General features: G+C 58.4%; 1 protein-coding gene across 5 annotated transcripts; it reads left to right on the top strand.

Moving 5' to 3' along the window:
- The first annotated feature begins 758 nt into the window (after positions 1-758).
- On the top strand, positions 759-17,631 carry PLEKHF1 (pleckstrin homology and FYVE domain containing 1). 5 transcript variants are annotated; one of them, XM_062176683.1, is made up of 2 exons: positions 759-868; positions 11,694-17,631. In XM_062176683.1, the coding sequence occupies exons 1-2, from the start codon at positions 786-788 to the stop codon at positions 12,538-12,540; spliced, it is 930 nt and encodes a 309-aa protein (XP_062032667.1). In that variant the 5' UTR covers positions 759-785; the 3' UTR covers positions 12,541-17,631. The 5 variants fall into 5 exon arrangements, with proteins under 5 accessions (XP_062032667.1, XP_062032668.1, XP_062032671.1 ...); XM_062176684.1 differs by lacking the exon at positions 759-868 and adding an exon at positions 3,291-3,355; XM_062176687.1 differs by lacking the exon at positions 759-868 and adding an exon at positions 3,525-3,542.
- The last annotated feature ends 4,883 nt before the right edge of the window (positions 17,632-22,514 follow it).

The raw sequence follows: 22,514 nt of genomic DNA, 5'->3' as shown, positions 1-22,514 counted from the left end.
TTTGTCTGATCTGTGAGCTAAGAATGGTTTTCACATTTTGAAGGGGATGGGAAAAAAAAAAAACTTGAAAAAGAAGAATGTTTCATAACACATGGAAATCAAATACGGGTGTTCTTAAAAGCAGCTTACCCACTGTTTATGTCTCGCCAATGGCTGCTCTTGCTTCACCACGGCAGAGCTGGGCGGGTGCCACAGAGGTCCTGACTGTCGGGTCCCAAAAACTTACTATTTGGCCCTTTAAAGAAAACTCTGGCTGACCCTGACCTAGATTTACCAATTGATACTATTTTATGCCATTGATTTCCTCTCTCCTGCATACTTTGGTGTCTATGTCAGTTTCTTAAACCAGGAACGGGCATAACAGGTGCAGTGTGAGGAGAGATAAGATAGCCTCAGTGTTTCGCACGAACTGCTTGGCACACAGAACTTAGCAAGCGATCCAAGAACAATCCCTGGCCTTTTCCACAGAGGGGCCTGCCAGAATCTCTGGAGAAGCTTCCTGAAACCCTGCTTAGTTCCTGCCGTCTGGGCGGCAGCTTCTCCTTGTTAGCCGAGCAGCAGAAAAAAACCTCAAGGAAGCCTCATTTTTCCATGGCTTGTGGCTTGGCTGACTCAGCCTCTGCCCTCCCCTGAGTCACGAGTTTTTCCTCTGTTTTGGAGGAGTGGGGCCCTCCGCCCAGTCTCCTCGCTGCTGCTAGGAGCACGCAGCTGGACAGCAGACTCTGCACTGGCTTGGGGGTTTTCCCAGACTCCACTCACGCCCTGAGAATGTCTGAGCAGGAGAGATGAGGAGACCAAGGCCATGGTGGACCCCGGACCAGCAGCCAAGCAAGGCTAGGAGGGGGTCTCCCGACGCCAGGACCAACAGGTGTGCGTCCTCCCTCCGGTTTCCCAGAGTCCCTTTCCTGAGACTGCTCTGTGCCAGGAACAGTGTTAGGTGCTAGGATGCCACCATAAACAGGCCGGCCCTGACCTCCCAGGGGACCAGCTTTCTCCCAAATCTCATGGCCAACTGCACTCCCCAGGCAGGACCCACCCTCCCTAAGAAGCCCATGCAGCCCTTGCCCTGCGGGTGAGGGATCTGGGCCCCGGGGCAACCCTGGAGCTCAGCCTGAAGCCTCCTTCCACCCGCCAGCGACAAGCAGTGTGCACACCTGGAACAGCATGTCCCGGTGTCGCAAGGACCCAACTGAGCTCCCGGGTTATACGCCTCAGCCCCTGGGAGTCTGGACCTGGTCCTTCCTAAGTGCAAATGTTCCTTTAACCGGCGGTCCAAGCGTGGGTAGAGCAGGCCATGGGGGAAGTCCAGAGGGCGGTGGGGACCACTGGGGATGGCAGAACAGAAAGGACAGCTCCTGGTGGGCACAAGGGCCCACGTTCTCGAGCATGCTGATGTAACCAGAGCTGGAGATTCTGATCTTCCACAGAGTCTCACACAACGACGTATTTAAATGTTGAAATACTTGGCGAGGCCAAAAGACACATCAGAGAGGTCAAATTTGGCTCAGAGGCTCCCTACCAGGCTGTGGTCCCTGCTGGACACTGACCTCTCCCAGGAGGTTAATGGGAGATGGGAGGGGACAAGGACTCTCTGAGGCCACAGCCGGTGGCCCTCTCAACTTGCTGGTCACCTGCACCCTTCCTCTTTCTCTTGGCCTTTTCCCTCCTCCCTCCCCCCACCCCCTTCCCTTCTCAGCCCACCCCATGGCTCCATGGCACCTCCCTGGCAGGGCTCCACCACACAGCCTCACCCGAACCACCCAGGGGAGCAGGGCTCAGGCCTTCCAGCAGCGCTTGGGGCCAGGGCTTGAGACTGATGGCAATAGGCAGGCAGGTAGTTAGGTAGCTGCAAGCCCCCGGGTGCCACTATCCTCCAGCCTGTCAATCAAAATGCGCCTTTCCAGGATGCAGCTGCTTCATCCAGGACCTAAGGGGGACTATGCCGTGAAAACACGGATACTAAGCTCCATGTGGAGAGACACCACCCCCCTCCTCATAAAAGAGGCCAACAACTGGGAGGGTCTTTTGTCACAGACCCCGGCTGGAGGGGCTGCCAGGTGCCTCTCTCTCTCTCTCCCTTCCCTCATCCTCCTCCTTTGGGGCAATCTCCTGGCCCACTGTCCACTCATGGTGGGTATTTCTCTGTGTGGGGCAACCCATGCTCGTGTGTGTGTGTGTGTGTTCACTTTCTCACGTTTTGAATAAAGACTGACCGCACTTCTTGCACTTATACGTGTCTGCACTCAGAATGCTTTTCTGGGTGCAAGACAAGAGCCTGGAGGAGAAATTAATACACCCAGACCCATGAGGCTGACCCGAAGGTCTGTGTACAGCACAGAGGCCCTGGGGCCAGGCCAGAGGTGAGCAGGAGGCCCAAGGGCTGGGCCTAGCCCAGCAGGCACTGCCCTGGCAGGGGTCAGCCCCTCTTCGAAGGGCAGGGGCTCTTCCTACTGGCATCTGTAAGATGGACAAGTGTTGATCCACAGATAAGGAATGGACAGAGCAGCCGAGCCCCGCGTGGGGCTCACAGCCTGGCGGAAGGGACATGCACAAGGGTGAGGTTGAGAGGGGCGGGGTGGGGCAGGGAGCCACTGTGGGCGGCCAGGAAAGCCTCTCTGAGATGACACTCTGAGGGGAGGCAGGGAAAGTGCAAAGGCCCAGGGGTGGGGACGGCCTTGACGTTTTGAGGAACAGGAAGAAGCCAGTGGGATGGGAGGGCTTGGACTGAGGCCTCCCGGGGCCCGAGGGCTGTGGACTTCACTCCGAGGGGCGTAGGGGGCAGGAGGCGCAGGAGGAGCCCGGGGCTGGGCCCCCCAAACTATTTTCTTTCCTTCAGTGTAAGTTTGAACTACGAAAAGTCTAAAATACAAACTAAAGCGCCGCTGATTTCCAATATGGAGGTGATTAACGCCCCGGGGCTTCAGTGGAGGGGTGACGGGTCTGTCAACAGCGGGGACGCCCCCGGGCAGGGGTAAGAGCCTTTAACTCCGGCCCTCACGGCCAGAGCAGCCGAAGGCGAGGGGCGGGGGCGGCATTAAAAGGCGGCTGGAGGAGGGGTGGGGTCCAACTGGGGAGCGCCCCCGCGAGGGATGCCGAGCAAGCCCCGCCCAGCCCAGCGCCCAGAGGCGCTGACCGCTGACCGAGCCCCTCGGCCGCTCCGCCAGCGCGCATTTCTCGGGAACCGAGGCGGCCCCGCCCCCTGCGCTCCAGGGCTCCGATTGGCCGAGGCGGCCGTCGGGCGGCGTGGGCGGCGCGGGGATTGGCTGAGGCCGGCCAGCGGGACGCCGCGGCCGAGTGCTGGCTCGCGGGCTGGGCTGCTTGCTGGCTGGCCGGGCGCGGGCGCCGCGCGGAGAAGGTAAGCGCTTCCTCAGCCCCCGGGACCGGCCGCGGCTGGCGGGCCGGGCGGGAGTCCTGCCTGGCAGCCCCTACCTCCCTGAACCCCTGGGCCGCCCCGTCCAGGCGGCTCCCGGGCTGCGCGGGCGCGGCGTCCTGGACTTGGACGGGAGGAGAAGCGCTGAGGACGCGCACTGCCTGCAGGCAGGGTGGGGACTGCAGGGGCTCTGGGGAGTGCGGGAGCCAGCGGGTGGGGGTGGGGGTGCTCAGGGGCGAGGCCGGTCCCCAGGGTGATGCCTACGGGGGTGCGGCGACGTGTCGGGGAGTCGTGGCCGCCTGCTGCAGTCGGGGCCTCGCTCCCCGGTCCCTGTCGGCTGGAGGCGGACTTTCCACGCGATCGCTGCCCTGGCTGGTTCTTACGTAGGAGCCGCCTGGCGCCAAAGCGGTGGTTTGTGGCTCTGGGTGGGAGCCGTCCAAGGAGACAGGTGGGGCTTGATTATCGGGATGCACCGAGACTGTTGCACCGAGAGGTGCGTGGAATCGCCCTCCTTTTCTCTCTCCCTGAAACAGGAGGGAAAAACGGACTTTCCCGGGCGCTCTGAAACCCGATCCTCACAGCCCTAGGCAGAGACTCCTTGGAATCCACAGACAAAGCTGTTATTTCACTACCCGAGCTGGGGTCAGAGGCCAGGGGGAGGCTGGGGTCAGAGGCCAGGGGGAGGCTGGGGTCGGCCTCTGCAGCTGGCCACGACTCCCACCGGGCTCCGTGTCAGATGAGAGGTGACTGAGTTCACCCTGCTCACGTCAGCCCTCAGGGCTGCCAACACACAGGCGGCAGGCAGCCCTGCTGAGCTAAGGGACCTGCCTGCCCCAAGGAGGGAAGGGGCCCCTGTGGCCTGGGGCGGGGAGGGGTGGGGCAGCCCAGCGAAGGTGGGGGGGCGGCTGCCCTGGCCACCCTGGCCACCCTGGGCGGGGAGTGTTTGGAGAGGAGCTAACCCTCTGGACAGGAGGATTTCTGATTCTCTTTGGTTGGGATCAGCCTTCAGGGGCAACTGTTGTGGCAGAGCACGTAAGGCTGCCTCCTGCAGTGCCTGCCAGGCTGCTGTACTGCTGACCCGGCTCCCTCTAATGCTCCTGGGAAAGCAGCGGGAGAGGACCGAGTGCTTGGGCCCCTGCCCCCACTTGGGAGACCCGGAAGAAGCTCCCGCCTCCTGTTTTTGCCCGGCTCAGCTCTGGTCATTATGGCCATCAGGGAGTGAGCCAGCGGATGGAAGATCTCTCTTTCTCTCTCTGTCTCCCTTTCTCTCTCTCTAATTCTCCCTTTCAAATAAATATGTTTTTAAAAATAAAATAAGGTAGAGATGGGGCTTCAGCAGTTCGTGGTCATTTCAGAGCAGGGACCTTGGCGCTGGTGGTGGCGGTGGTGGAAGCACCTTCCCCAGCAGGGACTTTTGTGAGGATTAAATGAGCTAACACAGGTCATGTGCTTCACACAGTGCCAGACGAGCCGGCGGCGGCGCTCAGTGAATGGCACTTCTGTTTTATTTTCTCTGTTGCTGGTCTTACTACGAGGGCCTTCCAGGAAGCTCAGGGCCAGACAAAGCTGCGGGGAGCCCCTGGGAGAAGGCACCGCACTTGCAGAAAACTCAGGGTGTCACCTTGGCCTGTGGGCCTGCAGCCTGGCCTGTGCTGTCCCCGTGACCTTACCCCCCCCCCTTGCCTCCTCACTCCTTCCTGTGTGGCCTGCACTTCATTTATTCTACCTTGTGCAGGTCCTGAGGGCCAGAGCACCCCATCAACACCCCGAAACCACATGTTTGCATGGCTGACCCCTTCACGGTGTTCAAGTTGGGGTGAGGTCACTTCCTCCTAAGGCCTTCCCTGGCCATCATCCTGCGCCAGCCTCAGGGACATCAACCTTTCTTTCTTTCTTTCTTTTTTTTTTATTTTAAAGATTTATTGTATCTATTTGAAAGGTAGAGTTACAGAGAAAGAGGGACAGACACAGTGAGAGATCTTCCATTTGTTGGTTCACTCCCCCAAAAGCCAGGAGCTTCTTGCGGGTCTCCCATGTGGATGCAGGGGCCCAGACACTTTGGCCAACTTCTGCTGCTTTCCCGGGCACATAAGCAGGGAGCTGGATCGGGAATGGAGCAGTCAGGTCTCAAATCCACGCCCCCGTGGGATGCCGGCACTGCAGGCAGCGGCTTTACCTGCTGCGCCACAATGCCAGCCCCAGGGAGATCAACTTTTCTTTTCTTCCTGGTTGTCAGAAGCTACTGCCAATCTGGCTCCCGTATCAGAAGTGCAGTGGGCCTGTTGCTGGCTGCCTGCTGTAACCCAGTGCTTAGCACGGTGTCTAGCACATGGTAGGACTTGGGAAATGTTTGAAGATAAAGGCAGGGTTGAAGCATGTGGGCCTGGTTGGAGCTGAGGTCCCTGCATGGAAGGGGGAGCCCAGTCACAAAGCTCAGGGAAAGTCCCGACTGCTGAGCCACCCCTGGGATTCTGACGTCCTCTGTGGCCTTGGCCAGGTACATCCCTCACTGAGAGCAATGTCCCACTGGAACAGAGCCCTGGGGCTTCTCTGGGTGTGTCCCTGCAGTAGCTGTTGAGCATTAAGCTTTTTTTTTTTTTTTCCATCTAAGATTTATTTTATTTGAAAGGCAGAATTACAGAGAGGCAGAGGCAGAGAGAGAAATAGATCTTCCTTCTGCTGGTTCACTCCCCAAATAGTCACAACGGTAGGGGCTGGGCCAGACCAGAGCCAAAAGTCCATCCCAGTTTCCCAAGTGGGTGGCAGGAACCAAACACATGGGCCATTTTCTGCTGCCTGGCCAGGTACATGAGCAGGGAGCTGAATTTGAAGTGGAGCAGCTGGGACTAGAACTGGCGCCCATATGGGATGCCAGCATCGCAGGCAGTGGCTTTACCTGCTGTTAGAAAAATAGCACAGTCTTATCTATGGTGCAGTCTACATCCTGACAGCATCCTAGGCTCTAGCCCCTGCCACCATTGCTGGAAGCCAGGTGGCCCCATGGCCCAACCACCAGTGTCAGCTCCACCCCCATCCTAATGGGATTCGCTGCTCCTACTTCCCTGCCTGCCCCCTGGCAAAGTTTTAAGAGGACCTGTTCCTGACCACGTGGCTCTCTCTCTGTCTCTTTCTCTCCGTCTCCTGATCTCTCTCCTCTCTCTTATGCTCTCCAGCTCTCTCTTTCCTTCTTCACCCCCTCCTATCTGTCGGGTTTCCCCCAATAAACCCTGTCCCTTACTCCGGTGTTTGGTGTGTTTTGTGACAACCTTACACCTCTACACCACAGCGCCACCCCCCAAACACCATTTTTAGAGTCCCAGACTCGGCCCTGCAGGTCTGAGGCCATGCCTGTGTGACCTCAGAGTCGGACTCTCCTCTGAAAACAGATGAACGTAGAGAATTTTCTCTCCTTGGCGCTGTGCTCTGTGGTACTGCAGGTGGCTTTTAGGTGAGAAATTCACTGTGTCTTTTTAGAGTAGAAAAAAGAAATACAATGCAAGATACTGGGGGGAGGGGAGGGGAGGATGTAATGATACTAACATTTAAAATGGAGTCCAAACTAAAGTGCATTTAAGAGTATGCTTCATTTTGAGTATGTGAACAGTGCATTTTTGAAATATAAAAATATAATATAATATATGTATTATAATATATATAATATATAATATAATAATCCAGTTAATAGCTGGAGAAAATCAACTAGGTTAATGGCATGTAGGTCCTTCAAAAGAGAATGACATGAATCTTTTTTTTTTTTAAGATTTATTTATTTATTTGAAAGGCACAGTTATAGAGAGGGAGAGACAGAGAGAGATCTCCATCCACTGGTTCACTCCCCAAGTGGCTTCAACCACCATGGCTGTGCCAGACCTATGCCAGGAGCTTCTTCTAGTTCTCCCACATGGGCACTTGGGCCATCTTCCACTTCTTTTTCCAAGTGCATTAGCAGGGGGCTGTATCAGAAGTGGAGGAGCTGAGTCTCCAGTGGGCATGCCCATGTGGGATGCCAGCACTGTAGGCCGTGGGTTTGCCCACTGTGCCACAGCGCTGGCCCCAGCCAGTAAGCATTTTACAGCACCCAGGGATGCAGCTCGGAGGTCAGCAAACCTTTTGTGTAAAGGGCTGGACAGTAAGTGGATGTTGTCTGCCGGGGCCCCTGCCCAATCGGGGATCCTATGAAGGCTCCAGAGCAAAGGGGGCCCAGGAGCCCTCAGTGTGCAAGGCCAGCTCCCAGCCCAGACCCCTCCGCTTTCCTCCGGAAGCCCTTTGCCTTCCTGATCCATGTTTTGCCACCAGCAGCCGGACAGTGGCCCTGAGGGTCTAGAGCAGGGGTGTCGGTGGGGGCAGAGCAGCGTGACCCCCTCTGAGGGCCCTGGAGACCATGTTGGAGGCTCTCCCTTCTGCTGGCTGGGCCCCCTGTGGGTGCAGTGCCCCTGCCCACGGCTCTCCCTTCCTGGGCACTGCTCAGTACTTCTGTCTACCTGGGGGCACCTATCGGAGGTGGACCTGGACAAACTGGACTCAGAGCTCCCCCAGCCCCACAGGCCTGGAGCCAGCCGCCTGCTGTCTGAGCACGGAGCCCCTCAGCTTCACTGTGCTCCTGCAGGGTGGGGTTTGCGTCCAGCTCTGCCAGCAGCCAGATCTGTCTTCCACACACAGGTGTGCCGGAGGGACACGTGGCCTGCCCTCCTCAGAGCGCCTGTGTCAGCTGGGGGTGCCCAGGCACCATGCTGTGCAGTCTCCTCGCCAGGCCCAGCCAGGTGTCCCATAGTGAGATCTGTTCCACATCAACAGTGACAGAACCCAGAACCGAGCCCAGACTCAGTCCTGCGATTTTGTTCTTTTGAGAACTTTAGAATTAGAAAGAAGGAAGCTTGTGGTCACACTTCCCAGAATTCAGTTTTAGGCTTCATGCATTTGCTGCCTCCTTTCTCTGTTTTTTTTTTTTTTTTTTTTTTTTTTAATTTGAAAGGCAGAAAGCGTGATCTTCTGTCTGCTGGTTCATTCCCAAAATGTCCACGACATCTGAGGCTGGGCCGAGCTGAAGCTGGGAGCCCAGGACTCACGGGGGTGGCAGGGACTCAAGGACTTGAGCCATCCTCCTCTGCTTTCCCAGGTGCATAGCAGGGAGCTGGATCAGAAGTGGAACAGCCAGGACTTGAACCGGCGCCCATATGAGATGCCAGCACTGCGGGTGGCAGCTTTACCCTCTATGCCACAGTGCTGGTGCCGTTGTGTTATTTCTGCATAAATGGTGGCACAAGGTTCAGCAGGTGCTTTTTCCTGCTCAGCATTTGTGGCTGCTCCATTCTGACCCCTGTTCTCCACTAGCAAGTGACCCTGGTTCTGTCCCCTTTCCCCCTGCTCCCAGGTGCTTCAGTTGTGTCTGCCATACACTGAGCTTCTCCATGGTGGAGTCCCCCAAACCATCCCAGGGTCCCAGCACGGCCCAGTGGGACTGGAAGGGATGGACTGTAGGGGACACAGTTCTGGTTTTGCCAGACTGTGCATCAGCCTGGGGCCTGGAGATCAGTAGTGGCGGCAGCAGCCCAGGGCTGTCACTGATAATCCAGAAGTCTGCAGTACCATCTCTCCCAGCAGCCCCGAAGCAGTGGTTCTTACAGAAGGTGCCCCAGGCTGCCCTTCTCAGGGCTCCTTGTGACCTGATGAAGCATTGCTGTGTGCCTCGAGGGGCTCAGTGTCTCTGTTGTGCAACGCACTCAGCCCCTCCAGTGAGGCCCCGCTGTGGCTGCCAGCCGACAGCATGATTTACAGAGTGTACAGACTGCGGCGTGGTGACCCAGAGACTGTGCGTGTGACCAGCTCGGTCAGAGGCGTGCTGTGTGTGCCTGAACACGTGTGCACATGTGCGGGTGGAGAGGTTAGCTCTCACCCACTTCCTTTGTGCAGGTAAAAGCTGAGTCATGCATGCATGGCAGGCCCTTGGGAGCTTGCGTATGAAGACCTGTTGCATGCCTGGCACTCAGAGCAGGCACAGCATGTCCAGCCATAGTTTGCAATGCTGGTATCCCGTATCAGAGTGCCAGTTAGGTTGGAGTACTGGCCACTCCACCTCCCTTCCAGCTTCCTGCTAATGTGCCTGGAAAGGCAGCAGCAGATGGCCCAAGTGGGTCCCTGCCACCCACGTAAGAGACCCAGATAGAGTTCCTAGCTCCTGGCTTCAGCCTGGTCCAACCCTGGCTGTTGTGGCCATTTGGGAAGTGAACCAGCAGATGAAGATCTCTCTTTCTGTCTCTCCCTTTCTGTAACTTTGCCTTTCAAATAAATAAATAAATCTTAAAAAAAAGAATTGGTGATAGAGAATAAACAAGCAGAGCCTTCTGTTCTCAAGGAGCTCAGAGTTAAGTGGGGAAATAAAAGGCAACCAGCAAATAATAATAGACAAGAAAATGCTTGGCCCCAGGACCAGCATGTGGCACAATGGATGAAGCCACCACCTGTGATGCCAACCTCCCATATATGCACAGTTCCAGCCCTGGCTTCTCCACTTCTGATCCAGTTCCCTGCTAATGTGCCAGGGAAAGCAGCAGAAGATGGCTCAAGTGCTTGTGGCCCGTGCACGCACATGGGAGACAGGGATGGAATTCTAGGCTCCTGGCTTCAGCCTTGCCCAGACCTGGCCATTGGGACCATTTGGGGCGTGAACCAGTGGATGGAAGGTCTCTCTCTCTCTCTCTCTCTCTCTTTCTCTGTGTGTATGTGTTTAACTGCCTTTCAGATAAATAAATCTTTAAAAAACAAAAATACCAGGTCCTGACAAGTACCATATGGTTTGGGGTCCCCGCCACTCAGTTCTGCATTGCAGGGTGAAAGCAGCCACAGACAATGATAAGTGAATGAGTGTGGCTGTGTTCCAATAAAACTTTTTTTTTGGACAGGCAGAGTGGATGGTGAGAGAGAGAGAGACAGAGAGAAAGGTCCTCCTTTTTGCCGTTGGTTCACCCTCCAATGGCCGTTGCGGCCAGCGCATCTCGCTGATCTGAAGCCAGGAGCCAGGTGCTTCTCCTGGTCTCCCATGCGGGTGCAGGGCCCAAGCACTTGGGCCATCCTCCACTGCACTCCCGGGCCATAGCAGAGAGCTGGCCTGGAAGAGGGGCAACCAGGATAGAATCCGGTGCCCCAACCGGGACTAGAACCTCGTGTGCCAGTGCCGCAAGACGGAGGATTAGCCTGTTAAGCCATGGCGCTGGCCCCAGTAAAACTTTATTTATAAAAGCAGACTGTGCGCCACATGGGACAGTCAGACCATAGTAGGCCGACCCTTCTGGGTGGGGCGAGCAGCTGGCTGAGCTGGGCTTTCTGAAAGGGACAGGGACCGAGAGACGGTCACAGGCACGGATGGCGTGGGGTGGTCTGTTTCAGGCGAGACACAGAGGCCCTTTGCTCATGAGATGGCGGTGGAGTTGTGTGCTGAGAGCAGGTGGCTCGGCTGGACTTGGGAGTTGAAGGTGATGGTGCATGGGTGGTTGAGTGCTGGAAATTAGGAAAGAAATCAGCAGGGTGAGCCCTAGGTTTGGGCCTGGAACTAGTGATGGAGAAGAGAAGCTGAGAGGAGCAGGTTTGAGGGAAAGCCGGGTTCAGTGTTGAGTCTGTGGAACGTACTGGATGAGCAGGTGGGCGGCGAACGTCTGGCTCAGGGGAGGGGCCAGGGCTGGGGAGCTGACAGCGTTCAGGTGGTTTTCAGAGCCTTGAGTCTGGTGGGCTCAAAGGGAGTGTGTGGACAGAGCAGAGGGCAGCCTGGAGTGCAGTCTGAGGCCACCAACATGGAGTGATTAGTGTGCCGGCAAGGGACAGCTCAGTGTGGTGGGTGGGAGAGTCGGGGTGTCGGGGTTGCAGACACCTGCATTGCCCGGCACACACTGCCCTGCACCTGCACCTGCATCCTTCCAGCCGAGAGGTGGGCCCACAATGCCCCAGGGAGCAGCTGACAGGGGTTGGAGGCTGAGTGGCCCAGCTTCCCTGCTGCTTGGCTGGACAGCACTGAGGCATGTTCTGCCTCGTCTCCCTAGCCCCCTGGGGGATTGGGTCTCTGATGCCCAGCGTGGCCTGCTCAGTGGCACCCTCTCTTCCTGCCTTCCACATTCCCCTTTGTTGGGGCGGGGGGCGCCTCCCTTTGCCTCCCAGGAATTCCTTTACTCCATGTATAGGGTCGGCTTCTGGTGTAGTGGGTGTTGGCGGCTGGGTGGGCATGCTGGCGCTTGATGGGGTAATAAGTGGGCTGTGGGGCTGGGGTGAGCCGTGTGGCTCTGACCCCTGGCCATGCCTGGGCAAGCTGATGCCCCCTCGTCTGCTCCTCCTGCAGCCCAGCCATGGTGGACCATTTGGTGAACACGGAGATCAACAGCCAGCGGATCGCGGCGGTGGAGAGCTGCTTCGGGGCGTCCGGGCAGCCGCTGGCCCTGCCGGGCCGCGTGCTACTGGGCGAGGGCGTGCTGACCAAGGAGTGCCGCAAGAAGGCCAAACCCCGCATCTTCTTCCTCTTCAACGACATCCTGGTGTACGGCAGCATCGTGCTCAACAAGCGCAAGTACCGCAGCCAGCACATCATCCCGCTGGAGGAGGTCACGCTGGAGCCGCTGCCAGAGACCGTGCAGGCCAAGAACCGCTGGATGATCAAGACGGCCAAGAAGTCCTTCGTGGTGTCGGCCGCCTCCACCACGGAGCGCCAGGAGTGGATCAGCCACATTGAAGAGTGTGTGCGGCGGCAGCTGCTGGCCACGGGCCGCCAGCCCACCACGGAGCACGCGGCGCCCTGGATCCCCGACAAGGCCACGGACATCTGCATGCGCTGCACGCACACGCGCTTCTCGGCCCTCACCCGGCGCCACCACTGCCGCAAGTGTGGCTTCGTGGTCTGCGCCGAGTGCTCCCGCGAGCGCTTCCTGCTGCCGCGCCTCTCACCCAAGCCCCTGCGCGTGTGCAGCCTTTGCTACCGGGAGCTGGCCGCCCAGAAGCTGAAGGAGGAGGCGGAGGAGCAGGGCCGGGGATCCCCAGGACAGCTGGCCCAGCGGGCCGGAGCCCTGTACGGGGCATCCAGTGGCGATGACGATGACTCAGAGGAGGACAAGGAGGGCAACGGGGACGGCGACTGGCCCAGCCACGTGGAGTTCTACGCCTCGGGCGTCTCCTGGTCGGCCTTTCACAGCTGACGCAGGCCTGCAAAGCTCCGGGGTGCAAGCCGGCTCCACTGCCCAAGCCCTAGGAGCAGCAGTTCCCGAGCTGCCCCAGGACCCCGCCCTGTGGTAGGAGGTGCAGGATGGGGCTGGTTCCTTCCCTCGGATTCTCGGAGCCAACATCCTTCTCTGTGCACTAAGGGAATCACCTCTCCATTCAGTAGTCCCCAGACACGGAGGCATCTGGGGAACAAGTGCCATTTCTCAGCCCTCCAGGCGCCAGACAAGCCCTTGAATTAGATGACCCAGGTACCCTGGGATGTAGGGACCCTAGGGATGCTCAGGGTGCAGAGAAGGCAGGACAGGAGTCAGGGTCCACTCTTTTCTGGAGACCCAAAGCCTTAGAACCCCACATCTGGGGCCGGTGCCATGGCACATTAAGTTAATCCTCCACCTGCAGTGCCAGCATCCCATATGGGTGCCAGTTCTAGTCCTGGTTGCTCCTCTTCCAGTCCAGCTCTCTGCTATCGCCTAGGAGAGCAGTAGAAGATGGCCCAAGTGCTTGGGCCCCTGCACCCATACGGGAGACCAGGAAGAAGCACCTGGTTCCTGGCTTTGGATCCGCATAGTTCCAGCCGTTGCGGCCATTTGGGGAGTGAACCAATGGAAGGAAGACTTTTCTCTGTCTCTCTCTCTCACTGTCTGTAACTACCTGTCAAATAAATAAATAAAAATCTTAAAAAAAAAAAAAAGAACCCCGCTCCCACCATGGACAAGCACACCCCCAGTGGAAGAGCGTGGGTCTGGGGGACCTCCAGGAACCAAGGCCTGGCCAGCTCCTGTGCTGGTGCCCACCACCAGGGGCTGGGCCCTGCCAGGCGAGGCAAGGCAGGAGGGCTCCCCTTGCACTATGGGTCCCCAGCAGGCCAGGGTGTGGCAGCCTGGCAAGGACTCTGCCCTGTCTCTTCTCTGTCCAGGTGCCAGGTGTACAGAGCTCTTTGTCCCGTCCTCAGCTTTCCCCACAGCAGAGAAAGCCGCCTTCTGTTGGGGCTCTTAGTTGCAAGGACAGAAACCGCACCCAGACTGACAGTAAGAGAGTTGATTGACTCGTGAGGCTGCAAGCCTGGAGGTGTCCTTGCTTGAAATGTGACTCAGCCTGTGCTGGGGGCCAAAAACCAGCAATGTCCACACAGCCCCGCTGAGACCAACATTCACCCCGCACCTTGTCTGGGCTCCCCAAGGACACGGCCCCGCCTGGCTGTTGTGACCACGCCTCGTACCGCAGCCCTGTTCACTCTGGCGTGGATTAGCTAAGTGATGGAGTAGAGGTAGCAGGGAGCCATTGGCTGGGCCGGGCCTGGCCCCAGGATGGTGCCGAGGGGTGCAGTGCCAGGGTGCAGCGACTGGCCTTGCCAAGCCAGTGTGCACTGGACCTGAGCTTGAGTGTCCGCCGCCTGCCACCTGCCATACCAGGCTCCCTGGTGCCCCACTGTCCTTGGCCAGAGCCCCACTATGACAGAGTGGGGTCACTGCCAGCCAGAAGAAGTGACCTGGGAGCTGGAAAAGCCTCCCCCAGCCACGGCACGGTGTCTGAAACCCCAGCGTCAGGGCTTCATTCTCTGGTCAACGTGGCCTCCCCTCAGCCAGCTCTAAATGTGCACATGTGGACCCTGGGGGACCGCATCAGAGTGCAATCTGGGAGCTGCCGCTGCCACCGCTTGGGGCGGCAAGGCCGGCTGTGAGCTCGAAGTCACCCTTGGGGACAGGCAGGAGGTGTGGTGGGGGGTCAGGTGCTTCCAAGAACCACTTGTTTACTTTCCCTCCTCTGTTGGCCTCTCAGAGCCTCCTAGACTGGTCCAGGCTGGTTCTGCCTGGGCAGAGGGCACGGGGCTGGAAGGTCCAGGGGTGAGTGGCCGCTTCCTGAAGACTGACCTGGTGCCCTCTCCGAAACCCCGGCCAGGCAGCCCTTCCCCCTCACCCAGGCAATGGCGGGACAGGGAGTGCCAGTCCTGCCACTGGTCTCTTTGTCCCAACCCCATTCCCCAGAACCGCCCTTGCTGGAAAACTTCAGGGATGGATGGGCAGTGTTCATTTGGATGGGAGAAGGGACTGGACTGCCTGCTGCTGAGAGAGATCAGAATAGAAGCAGGAGGGAGGCCCAGAGCGTGCAGTGAGCTCACCTCTGCAGCTGCCTAGGACAGGGGCGGGCCCAGGACCCCAGGCCGCAGGCAGGACAGGCTGGTGGGCAAGGGGTGCTCTGCCCTCATCCCAGCACCCAGGCTTGCTGCCACCCCACAGGGTGGGCCAGGGCCACTGCTTCCCTGAACAATGGGTGTGTGAGCCTGGCCAGCAACCTCTGCAGAGCCTCTGTTCAGACTCGCTCCTTGATGCTTGCGGTATCCCCTCCCCGGTGCTGGGGACACAGCTGAGAATGAGAGATGAGCTCTGACTCAAGGCTCCTGCAGCCCCGGGAGCCTGGGGCAGTGCGCACTGAAAGGTGAGCATGAGAGCCTTGCCACCTGGAGGGGTGGCGGCCCAGGCAGAGGGGACAGTGCACGCCAAGACTCAGCAGGAGAGGAGCCCACGTGGCCTGGAGCTCAGGGGTGGCTGGGGCCACTGCAGGCCTCAGCCGGGCAGCAAGTCTGCTCTCTGCTTTCGGGAGCTTGCTCTGGGGCCTGGTGTTGCGATGCACAAGGTTAAGCTGGTATTCATGACACTAGCATCCCATAGCAGGGTGCTGGTTTGAGTCCCGGCTACTCTGCTTACCACCCAGCTCCCTGTTAATGCGCCTGGGGAGAAAGCAGAAGATGGCCCAAGTGCTTGGGCCCCTGCCACCCATATGAGAAACCCAGAGGGAGTTCCTGTTTCCTGGCTTCAGCCTAGCTGTTGCAGGCATTTGGGGAGTGAACCGGAAAATGGAAGATCTGTCTGTCTCTGTCACTCTGCCTTTCAAATAAATAAATCAGTCTTTTCAAGAAAGAGCTTGCCACTGTGCCGATGGCTGGGGCGGGGAGAGTGGAGTTGGACTTGCACAGGGGCTGTGCTCTCTGCTCCTGGCGTCCCTGAGGGTGGACTGAGGCTTCCTCAGGGCCACATGCACCTGCGGTGTGGACCGGAAGCTGCTTAGCTGCCTTCCTTCCTGTCGTGCAGTGCTGCTGTGTTAAGCTGGCACCTGCCTCCTCTCAGCCTCTCAGATGACAGCAGAGGGTGCCAGGGAGCAGGCTGACCACCACAGGCTGAGTGCTTGCCCCAGGTCACTGTGGGAGGCTCAGCTATGAGCACTGAACCACGGGATTGCTGGGGATCAGACCTCAGGAAGGGAAGCATGAGTGGGAGGGGAAGGGGCCGCCCGGGGCACTATCTCCAACGCCAACAGCTTTGTTGCCCACCAAGACGCTGTCATCAGCCTGGTGGGCGGGGGCCCAGCCCAGGCTGTTAGATCATCCCTCCGGCAGCAGGGACAGATGGCGGCCACAGCCAGGCCGCCCAGGGACCCGCAGCTATCTCACGCAGCTCCCTGCTGGGCCCCGGGTCTGCCCGCTGTGGTGGGGAAGGTCATCGGGCCTCAGAGAGCTGCTCTTCCTTGGGGTCATGCAGCTGACTGTGGCTCTGCCACACCTGGGCAGGTCAGGCCAGGGCCTGCTCACTGCAGAGGTCCCTACTTCCCGGAGCTTGGGGCCTGGCAGGGGCGCTGCAGGGCTGGGTCCAGGCCCTCACACTCCTGCCCGGGCCTTGGTTTGCCAGGCCTGGCAAGGATGCGGGAACCAGCGGTCCTGCCAGCCATTCTCCCCACCCACCCCACCTCGAATCTCCTCCTGGCTGTGCGTGGACTCCGTGTCCCTGCCCAGAGCTGAGCCTTCCTGGAAGCAGCCTCGGGTCCCTGGAGGACTCCAGGACAGGGAAGGCTCTCAGGGCCAGGCCCACGCATTTGCGGGGCACTGGAGTACCCTGGCCCTCGCCTCAGCACGCCCTGCAGCTCCCTCGCAGCGGGCAGCCCCTGCAGGAGCAGTGCCGGGAAGTGCGGTCAGCCGAGAGCATCCGGCATAGACGGCACATTCTGGACTGGAGGTCAGGCCGCCGTATTCAGGAGTCAGCAGGGGTGTGCTGGCTCTGACCAGTGAAAGGCCTTTGCAAGGGGGTTGACCGAGGGGCCCCTCCTGCGGAATCTCAGATGCCTGATTTTCTTAAAGGCCCCCCAGCATGAGTGCTGGTATCGTTCGGGTCTGCCAGAGGCCAGGGAGCCAGCACGGCTCCTGGGGACCCCAGGGTTCTTGATCCTTCTTGATAATTGGGAGTGGTGTGGGGTGCAGGTGCGCTGGTTGCCATGACAGTCCCTTGCTGAGGCCGTTGGTGTGCTGGCCCCAGGGAGACAGTGCCAGGTCACATGAAGCCGTCCTAAGACTATAGGAGGTGTGGCCAGAGCCTGAGAGAGGAAGGAGCTTCCAGAAGAAGAGCTAGGAGGGCTTCCTGTTTGCCTGCACCTCAGAGGATCGCGGTCTCCACCAGGACTGGGGACTCTATTTATGTTAACTGTCCTGCCCTGCTCTTGGCACCAAGTGTTTGTGTAGGAAATGGGGCAGGGGATGATGAACCAGCACACGAGCTTCACCTCTGGAGCTGAGGTGCGTTGTTGTTGTTGTTATTGTTTTGACTGGCAGAGTTAGACAATGAGAGAGACAGAGAAAGGTCTTCCTTCCGTTGGTTCACCCCCAAATGGCCGTTACAACCAGCGTGCTGCGCCAATCCAAAGCCAAGAGCCAGGTGCGTCCTCCATGCAGGTGCAGGGCCCAAGGACTTGGGCTGTCCTCCACTGCCTTCCCGGGCCACAGCAGAGAGCTGGATCAGAAGAGGAGCAACCGGAACAGAATCCGGCTCCCCAACCGGGACTAGAACTGAGGGTACCGGCGGAGGATTAGCTCAGTGAGCTGCGGCACTTTCTATAGGAATGAGGCCAATGGGAGGGCTTGAACCTGGGTTTGGGGACCAGCCTCTCCCCAGGACACTGAGTGTGAGTTGCCCTTCTAGGCAGGGCCAGGAAGTACCCCTGTAACCCGGCCTAGGCTCTCCGGAGAAATGACATCTGATCTGTTTGTAGGCCAAGGCCCAAGGGCTACTAGCCAGGTTAGCAGCAGGTGAGATATATATATATATATATATATATATATATATATATAGAGAGAGAGAGAGAGAGAGAGAGAGAGAGAGAGAGAGATAAATATATATAAATATAAATATATATATATTTCAAAGGCAGAGTTACAGAGAGAGAGAAGTCTTCCATCTACTGGTTCACTCCCCAAATGATCACAAGAGCCACAGCTGAGCTGATTGGAAGCCAGGAGCCAGGAGCTTCCTCTGGGTCACCATGCAGGTGCAGGGGCCCAAGGACTTGGGTCATCTTCTCCTGCTTTCCCAGGCCATAGCAGAGAGCTGGATCGGGAGTGGAGCACCTGTATGGGATGCCAGCACTGCAGGCAGCGGCTTTACCTGCTACGCCACAGTGCCGGCCCTGCAGCAGGTGATTTTTGCTGGATCTGGCCTCTGTCTTGCCCCAGCGTGATCTTTGAATGTAGCCAGCAGGGGCCACGGCAGGCAGGCATATCCATCAGGGCAGGACTTAGGCACGGAACAGGGCAGAGATCTGACAAGGTCACTTCTCAGAGCTGGTGTTTCAGAGAAGGCTTATCTGGTCACCTTTGTGCTCAGAGCAGGCCACAAACAGGAGCCAGCCTGAGTCAGGAGTCTGGAACTTGCGGTGTGGGAAGACGCCTGCGGCGTGAGCGTCCTGGAAGCTCCCCTAACCCCTGCTTCTCAGGCAAGCAGTGTCTTCCCGGAACTCAACCTTCCCCCTCTCTACTTGAAACCAGTAAACAAAGCTTTCCCCTGAGCACTGCTGCAGGAGGCCAATGACTCAGCGACACAGGGACCCATAGGGGACGGGCAGGGTGCGATGGCCCGGGGAGATGGGGGGCTGATCCGGTTCTCAGCCAGGATCCCAAGTCTCTCAGGCTACCTGCGCAAACCAAGGCAGCCACTTCCGCTGACCCCAGCCAGCAGGAAGTAACCCACTTGGGGGCTGTGGGCGGGGGGAAAGGTTGTCTCCAAGTGTGGGACTTTCACACCCACAGCCAGCAAAGCCTGCCTGCTGCATCCGGGCCCCTCCACATCCTCCACACGTGTGCTCTGCCGAAGCAGGCTTATGAAACCTGTGCTCAAGAGCAGAACCAGGGGACACCAAGCAGACAGATCCGACAGATCCCACTTCTGCATGCCACTCTGCACCCCTGCCCGTGGACCCAGCACATGTGCCACCTCCACTCTGCAGCCTTCTTGGACTGCCCAGGGCAGTGTGGCCAACCCAATCTGTGCTCCACAGCTCCCGCAGCCCCGGCTCGGCTTTCCTGTCCGCTGTCCCCTGTGACCTGGCCTCGCAGCCTGAGCTCCCTGAGAGCAGGTGCCTTTCTCATTCCTCAGTGTGCGCCCTGCACACAGAGCACTCCTCAGACCTGCCCTGGGAGGTGGCATTGTGACCTTCTCAGCTCCTGGGGACTTGGGGAATTGTCACAAACACTTGAAGTCCACCTCCAAAACCATGCCACCCGGGGCCAGCATTGTGGCACAATGGGTTAAACTCCTGCCTGCGAAGCTGGAATCCCGTGTGGGTGCAAGTTTGTGTCTTAGCCGCTTCACTTGGGAGCCAGCTCCCTGCTAGTGGCCTGGGAAGAGCAGTGGAAAATGGCCCAAGTGCTTGGACTCCTGCCACCCTCATGGGAGACCCAGATGAAGCTCCTGGCTCCTGGCTTCAGCCTGACCCAGCGCTGGGCACATTGGCTAGCTGGAAAGTGAACCAGCAGATGGGAGATCTCTCTCCCACTCTCTCTCTCTCTCTCTCTTGCTCTCACTCTATCTGTAACTCTGAGTTTCAAAATAAATCTTTGACAAAGCAAAGGACCAAACCGTGCCGCTGGCCTTGCCGTCCTGCTGGTCCTGCCTCTGTGACACGTGCTGCTGGGCCTTCCCGGGACCTTTTCCTTGCTCTCTGCCCTCTCCCACGCCCCTGCAGGTGCCCCAGGCCCACAGCTGAGGCACGCCGTGGGGAGTAGTTCATGGAAGGCCACGGAGGTGGGCAAGGGCGCGCTGTGCAGGTCGCTGCTGGGTGGAGTTCCTGCTGCAGCGGAGTGAGAGGCCGAGGCTCACCAGGCTACCTCCCTCTCAAGGCCTCCACTGCCTCCGAGCAGAATAGAAACAGAAGGGAGGCACAGGGTGCGTGCGGAGAGCTCACCCAGGCCGGGCGCGCGGCCCCGGGGAGGCTCTTCAGGCCTCCTCCCCGTTCCCTTCCTTGTTGAGGCTGGGGAGCCGAGGCCCCAGAGAGTGGACACGCCCCTGACACTTGGTCAGGGTCAGGGCAGGATGAGTAACCGTGACCACACCAGAGGCCTCCCCGAGCCCCTCCCCGCATCTGATCGCCTGCTGGCTCCCCTTGACCTCGCGGAGTCCAGCTGTGACCAGAATGTTCCGAGGCTCAAACAGGCCTGTGGGTGGAGGGGAGAAGAGCAAGGCGTGTGGGCAGGCGGAGCCAGGCACTTCTGGGCAAAAACAAGGGGAAATTTCCGTCCTTGGAGCATCAGCTTGAGGGTCCTGCCAGTCACTCCGACCCCAAAGAACAGGCTTTCTGGAGAACGGCTCCTGCCCACTGCAGCTCCCCAGCCTGGAGGGACTGGAGCCTGAGGCTGCCCCTACCCGTGCCCCAGGGGCACCGCTGTGCACAGCACAGCTGGGTTCCACGTGACTCCTCGATTGCCCTCTGCAGTCCCACAGGTCCAGGATTCTGCAACAGGAATTTGGAAACCATGCAGTGTACAAATCACCCCAACCCCAAATCCTCCTTCCCTTGGACCCCACACAGCGAGCAAGCCCGGGAGGACCTGCAACCCCGCCTCGGGAAACGGAGGCCTGCGAGCCCCAGGCCAAGCCAGCCACTGCCTGGCACCGCCCGATTCCTGAGAATCTCCTTCCCCAGGGCCAGCGCAGGCGTTGGTCCAGCGAGAACAAGGGACGAAGCAGGCTTGCTCGTGGCGAGGGAGGTGCAGCCAAGGCAGGGACCCTGGGCTTCTGCCCAGACCCATTTTGGGGGCTGAGCAGCACAGCTCAGCTGAGCCCCAGGACAGGCTCAGGCTCCCCATGCCCTCTCCATTCAGCACCCCGGCTGTTCCCTCACTTCACACACTGGTACGCTCACAGCTCCTGCCCTCCTGCTGTGGGAGAGCATCCACAGGTGGGCTGTGCCTGTGGCTCCCCCTGAGCATCCTCCTCTCAGCCACGTGATTTTGTACAGCCCGGTTCTAGCAATGGGCAGGGGCGCAGATCTGGACAAGCACCACATCTATCCCTGACTGTGGTCAACAGCCTCTCCCACCTATGCAGGAGGAGGAGCGGTCCCTGTGGTCCCAGCTGAGTCACCGTCCAGCTCTCTCAGAAGATTCTGGGGAAAGGAATCTGGTGCTCGTGCTTTGGGGTCCCGATTACCCCCTGCACAAGATGATGGCTGGCAAGCAGACGCAATCCGGGGAACGGTGTGCATTTCTGTTCAGCTGGGCTGCAGAGAAATCCCCCCAAAATGAACAGCTCCAAAACCTGAAAGCCGTGGGGCTGGCGCTGTGGCGGAGAGGGTGAAGCTGCCACCTGCAGTGCTGCATCCCATATGGGCGCTGGTTCAGGTCCCGGCTGCTCCTCTTCCGATCCAGCTCTCTGCTATGGCCTGGGAAAGCAGTAGAAGATGGCCTATGTTCTTGGGCCCCTGTACCTGTGTGGGAGACCTGGAAGAAGCTCCTGGCTCCTGGCTTAGGATCAGCCCAGCTCCAGCGTTTGTAGGCATTTGGGGAGTGAACCAGTGGATGGAAGACCTCTCTCTCTCTCTGTCTCTCTGTCTCTGTCTCTGTCTCTCTCTGTAACTCAGCCTTTCAAATACATAAATAAATCAAGAAAAATGAAAGCAGAACATTGGGAGGCACAGAGGATATAGCGCTTGTTCCCTTTATTCAAGTCAAAAACTGGCCTGTGGCACAAGTCAGAAACCTGGCGCGCGGGGTGCCTTGGGAGGCACATGGGGTAGATGCAAAGCTGACTGGACAAAGGCTGCAGGCCCTTCTGCAGGAGGGCGCGCAGGGACGCAGAAGGACCGAGGGCTTCCAGGATTCGCTTTGCGTACAAGCATCCGCGTCCTCCCCATCAGGGCCAAGCCCTTGTGCGTATGGATCAGCTTCCCAAAGGTCAAGGAGTAAGCAGTTAGGAAATCAATAAGTCTTCTAAGACCCATGGCTGGGGAAGGGCAGCCACCACCTGGGCCATCCTCCCATGGGACTCCTTTGTTTTCTTTTTCTCTCTCTTTGAATCGAAGTGCAGCCTGCCTCCAGTGCAGCACGTAAATCTAGCGTGCAGCTTGGTGAGACTGACACAGCGAGAAGGGAGTGCCGCCCACAGCCGCAGTGCTCCGGAAGGCTCCCTCTACCCCGCCCAGAGCTGTCTGCCTTCAAGGATTAACTACTCGTTGTTCTGATTTCTATCCTAAGACTTTTTCTGGTTTTCTTTTTCAAAAATTTGTATGCAGGTATTTATACAGTTCATGGGAAAATGGATTTAGAAGAAGTTTAGGGGCCGGTGCTGTGGCACAGTGGTTAAGCTGCAGTGCCAGCATTCCATATCAAAATGCTGATTCGAGTCCTAGCTGCTACACTTCCTACCCAGCTTCCTGTTCACACACACGGGGAGGCAGTGGATGAGGGCCCAAACCCTTAGGACCCTGCCTCCCACTTGTGAGACCTTTAAGGAGTGCCCGGTTCCTGGCTTCAGCCTGGCTCAGCCCTGGATGCTGCCCTCATTTGGAGATGGGTGGAAGATCTCTCTCTGTCTCCCTCTATCTGTCATGCTGCCTTTCAAATGAAAATAAATCTTGAAAATGTCTGCTTTGCTAAAAAAAGAACTTTGAAATCAATGCATAGATTTTTTTTTCA

The sequence above is a fragment of the Lepus europaeus genome, chromosome 19 (genome assembly GCF_033115175.1).
Source record: "Lepus europaeus isolate LE1 chromosome 19, mLepTim1.pri, whole genome shotgun sequence".
In the NCBI taxonomy this organism is placed as follows: domain Eukaryota; kingdom Metazoa; phylum Chordata; class Mammalia; order Lagomorpha; family Leporidae; genus Lepus; species Lepus europaeus.
The sequence above is the reverse complement of the archived record's forward strand: the minus strand, read 5'-3'. Positions and strand labels throughout refer to the sequence as shown.

Excerpts from the sequence above, each read along its gene's own strand:
- PLEKHF1 (XM_062176683.1), top strand. The coding sequence starts at position 786 with ATGAGGAGACCAAGGCCATGGTGGACCCCGGACCAGCAGCCAAGCAAG. Across the intron at positions 869-11,693 it reads CCCGACGCCAGGACCAACAG|CCCAGCCATGGTGGACCATT; the intron begins GTGTGCGTCCTC and ends CTCCTCCTGCAG.